Raw genomic sequence first — 4,829 nt, 5'->3', positions numbered from 1 at the left:
CTGATCAGCTTACACAAACAACGACTAAGGCCAATTTTAAGCTTCAATACAAAGCATAGTTATTTACGCATTAACTTTGTAAGCAACAGACATCTTAACTCAAATAATACATTCTAACAAGCAATCCAAACACAAGCTGACAGCATAAAGAATTGGTTGCATTAACTTAACCTCTTAAACCCTATATATACTTTGTTGACAGGTCCAAGTGGTTAACCACATCCCAGACAAATATCCAGTGTGTCATCATTCCTCATCCATAATGGCTTTAACATTGGAATGCAGAGCCATATCCTCACTGTCTTCTCCCTCAGTCTTACTGTCCTCACACTCCACGATCAGTGCTTCCTCCTCCTCCTCCTCCTCCTCCTCCTCCTCCTCCCCCTCCCCCTCCTCCTCATCTTCCCTCTTCAACATCCCACTGTCCTCTGAGCCACTGTTCCTCTCCTCCCTCTTGACTTCAGCATACTCTGTTTCTATTGTCTGTTGTTTGTGGTCTGCTTCCTCAGGACTTCTCCTCTTCAGCTGGGAGTAGTCAATACTGGCGTACTCAACTTCGTTCACTTCACCACCCTGACTGTTCTGGTCTCCTTCTGCGTCACCTCCTCCCTCCAGAGCCTCTCCCTGTGGGGTCTGCTCGTCTCCATCTACTCCTTGTCCTCCTCCTGTCTGTGAGGCAATGAGCAACGTGATATTGATATGAGCAAGTCAGTCATAAAGATGCCGAACCCTTTCTTTGAACAGACATGCATGGGTTCAGTGAGAATTGACTTGTTTACAGTTCTCAAAGCTTGATAATTAAAAAGATCAGAAACAAATCAATGATCAAAGTGAAATTAGTGTTGCGCATAACATTAGCACTGTAGGATCAATACTGTATGATCACCTAGAAACAAGAAACAAAAATACCTGCTGGTTTTGACAAGTGACCATCTGCACGGTCTCAGACTGGCATCCAGAGTTTTTCTCTCTGCATCCGTGAAGAAGAAGAAGAAGAAGAAGAAGAAGAAGAAGAAGAAGAAGAAGAAGAAGAAGAAGAAGAAGAAGAAGAAGAAGAAGAAGAAGAAGAAACAGTTGAGATGCTTTTTTCTTAACCATTGTTTAGGTAAATTAACAAATATGGTAAAGATGAAAATGGAAACATGGGCAATATTTGCAATTCTTGTAAATATAGTAACAAAGAAAAAACATCTGTTCAACAGCTGTTGAACAGAAAATGTAATACTCCACCTATAGAATGCCCATGCCAAACAGCCAATGGTTATGGGAAGCGTAAAGCCAATGAGAAACACAATGATGGTTTTCACTTCTGTAATACTCTGAAGAATACTACTGAAGAATCCTTCATTTTGACCTACTGTAGAGGGAAGAGGGAACATTTGTGAGGAAGATGTTCTCTATCATCACATGCTGTTTGTTGTTCAGGGATTATGATGATACGCTTTCGTAATAAACAAATTGGGGACTATGTGGTACAGTGTTGGCAGTCATATACAAATGTTTTAAATGTATGTAATTACCTTCGTGCTTTGGCTCATCTTTTTCGATTATAAGAAGCGTCTTATTTATTGTTTTCGCATTATTTTTACTTAAACACTTAACAGAAGTGTTGTAGTGGTCTTCAACAGTCAAGGAGAAGGTACTGTTGACGGTGGAGTTCAGCACTGTGGTCATGACAGAATACACACTTCTATTCTTCAGTAGTGGCCATCTGATTGTAGGTAAGGGAAACCCCTCACTGATACACACACAGATCAGGGTTCTCAACTGGAGCACGCATTCAGATCCATTGAGGATAGTTGGAAAGGCTGAGGGATAACAAGCATAATGTAGGATAAAAATCTAATAAACATGTGTATGTAGAATGTGAAATAGCATGTTCCCTCAAAGCAGACCAGCGCAGTGTAAAGTACTTACTCATCACAGTTATATCAGTAAATGCAGTCAGAGTCTTGTTCAGATGTTGTGCTGTACAGCTGTACCTTCCAGAATGTTCTACTGTCACCATAGGAATGACTAGAGAAGCCCTCTCAGTACCATTTAGAAGTAGCTTGTTAGAGTCAAGTTCAGTCCATGTGACAGTAGATGGAGGTGAGCTTTCAGCATCACAGGTCAGATTCAGAGTACCACCTTCTTCCACTGTGGTATTCCCTTTGATTCTGGGCATCTTCAGGTCTTGGACACAAATTTACAATAAAACAAATGGACACAAGTTGTAAAAGTTGTACACTTTTCAAAATAATATGTTTGTATTACTATCATTTTTAAAGGTTAACCACCCTACATGGCAGCCTTTTTAACTTTTTAACTTTTGATTCTCTGTATTCTCTTATTAAAGTTGTTTTGTTTTTATTTTGCTCTACTTAGTTTAACATGTAAAGCGACTTTGAGTATTCAGAAAAGCGCTATATAAATTCCAGGTATTATTATTATTATTATTATTACATACTTTGTTGTATGTCAGATCTACTACTTGTAGATCTGATATTTTTGCCAAATGTTTGGCTATTTTTGCCAAATGTTCACATATCATGGCATGTCCAGAAACAGGACGCTAGGGTTCATGCAATTAAAGGGACACGGTAAAGAAAGTAGAGAGTAGAAGTCAAGGAAGAGTGTATGTAATACTCACAGGTAACATTCAGGGTTACAGTCTCCACTGCTTTGATGTTTCCCTTGAAGGTCACCTGACAAGCGACTTCACTGCCATCGTGTTCAGATGAAGGAGTAAAGGTCAAAGTTGAGCTGTGTAGCTGGCTGATACCAGTAAGATTCTCTGTTTTGAAAATCGTGGAATTGCTTGGGATGAGAGATACATCCACAGCAAAGTGTCCTGTCTTTCTCCAAGTCCAGGTGATGTAGGGAGGGGTTCCAGAGCAGAGCCCTGGGGCAGTGCAGGTCAGTGTGGTTTGCTGTCCCTCTGTCAGGGCAGGAGGAAGCTTTACTTTCGGTTTCTGTATTAGACCTCCAGTACAGGTAGTGGGACAGCAAACAGAGAGACAAAAACGAATGAGTGAACTCAACTAAACAGCCACAAATGCCATAATTCATTACAACATTATTCAGCGTAACTGTCATCAAAGTCATGTTTGATTAATAAATTGTAAGATCACGGTAATAAGTGAAGCATTCAGTAGAGATACGGGAAACATTAAACAGAAGTGTTTTGTTTCCCCCTCTTTCCCATAGAGGTCTGGAGGTCTAACAAACAATATAAATTACTAGTCATATAATTAACATCACTTCATACCTGTAACTCTGAGGTACCTTTTAAGATCAAAGTTAAATCCAGAGTCCCGTCCATTTAGCTGACCTTCAACTCTAAATTCATATGATCCAGAATCAGAGCCTGTAAGGTCATTGATGGTGATGCCGCAGTTCTTCTGTGAGATATTTGGTTCTAACAGGGCCACTCGTCCTCTGAATGGAACCTGAGCTTTCATGACATCCTCAGAATGGAATATTATGCGACGATCATCATTTTTAAACCATATTGCAGATGTGGGTTTGAATGCAGCATTATGAGTGAAAGAACACTGGATAATAATACAGAGTCCAGCCTCAGATGTCTGACCTTCACTGAAGGTGATACTCCACCCATTAAGATATTTTTTGTGGAATTTCGGAACAGCGCCTGTTTAAAGTAAAACCATAAATAAAGGCAAAATTAAGAGTAAAATATCTCATTCTTTTCTGTTACTATATTTACTGTATAAGTGTAAGATACTGTTGTGAATATGTGACGTGTGAATATGTGACATGGACAACACAATAACATTTCATTATTGCAAAAACGTACACACATCATAAAAAGAAGCCATACCTGTTGTGTGAGATCTGTCGGTTTGGACGCTGCACATCATAGAGAAGAACAGTGTCATCCAGATGACAGCCAACATCCTTTCAAGTACTTTCAAGCTCCGTCTTAAACAGTCTCCACAAGACCTTTCAAAATGTGCTGGAAGAACCTGGGAAACATACAGCTCAGTCATCATGCAGCAACTTGTAGGGTGCTGACACTGTAAACAATATGACAACACTTCCTCATTATGCTAACCACATACATTTTCAGTCAGCGTGAAATTGATAAGAACTATATTTCCTCTGCAATCTTTCCCTCAGTAACCAAATCAATGCATACAGAAGTTCTGTATGAATGTATTTGTTTTACAAAAACATTGTTGTAGTCATATCTTTGGTAGAATGATCTCTTTAACTAATTCCTTTAATTGGGCGTTATAAAAAAAGTGTGTTTTACCTCTTTCTGTGTCTTCCTCTTGGTGTCTCTTGATGGTAAAGTCTCAGCGCTGTGAACTCTGAGTCACTTTCCTCATTGAACACTTTCCTCTTTGTACTTCTGCAATCCAGGAAATGTCTTCGAACAACAAATGGCCTGGCTGCTCCTCCTAACAGTATAAAACCTGAGACCTCTCAAGTTAAGAGTTGATTGTACCATTCAATGGCTTAATAAAATATCTGGTTAAGTTTGCTTATTTTGCAGTGAGAAAATATACACATATCTCATGGTCTTTTACTGGAAAATGTAATAGAAATAGACAAATCCAAAAAAAGTAAATCCAAGTAGTCCATTTGCTGACAGAATTTACATCTGTCAGATAAGATCAATCTGGCAGTTTTTTTTATTTTACTCATCGTTTGACAACATAAACAGGGTCTATCCACACCATTTCAGTCAAGCTACTGAAATTAAATACTAACTGTTGCTGTCGCAATTACTTCTTCCTTCCTTGCTGTATTGAGTCATTTTGAAAAGGGAAGTACAGTATCATCCATTCCCTATCTTTCTCATGAACCCTAAGAGGTCAATA

General features: G+C 39.1%; 1 protein-coding gene across 1 annotated transcript; it reads right to left on the bottom strand.

Annotated features, from left to right (window-relative positions):
• Nucleotides 1–246: 246 nt before the first annotated feature.
• Nucleotides 247–3,944, bottom strand: LOC308096437 (sialic acid-binding Ig-like lectin 5; the record flags this gene model as incomplete). The annotated part of the gene is made up of 8 exons (XM_080443859.1): nt 3,824–3,944; nt 3,251–3,634; nt 2,633–2,965; nt 1,918–2,175; nt 1,521–1,808; nt 1,231–1,357; nt 910–970; nt 247–669 (listed from the first exon to the last, which is right to left on the bottom strand). Exons 1-8 carry the CDS (start codon nt 3,897–3,899, stop codon nt 247–249), a joined length of 1,950 nt encoding a protein of 649 aa, XP_080299985.1. The 5' UTR covers nt 3,900–3,944.
• Between the last annotated feature and the right edge of the window lie 885 nt (nt 3,945–4,829).

This window comes from Gymnoscopelus braueri (genome assembly GCF_963280865.1).
Source record: "Gymnoscopelus braueri genome assembly, chromosome: 12".
NCBI classification, from domain to species: Eukaryota; Metazoa; Chordata; class Actinopteri; order Myctophiformes; family Myctophidae; genus Gymnoscopelus; species Gymnoscopelus braueri.
Note: the sequence above shows the minus strand (reverse complement) of the source record. Positions and strands in the feature narration are given on the sequence as shown.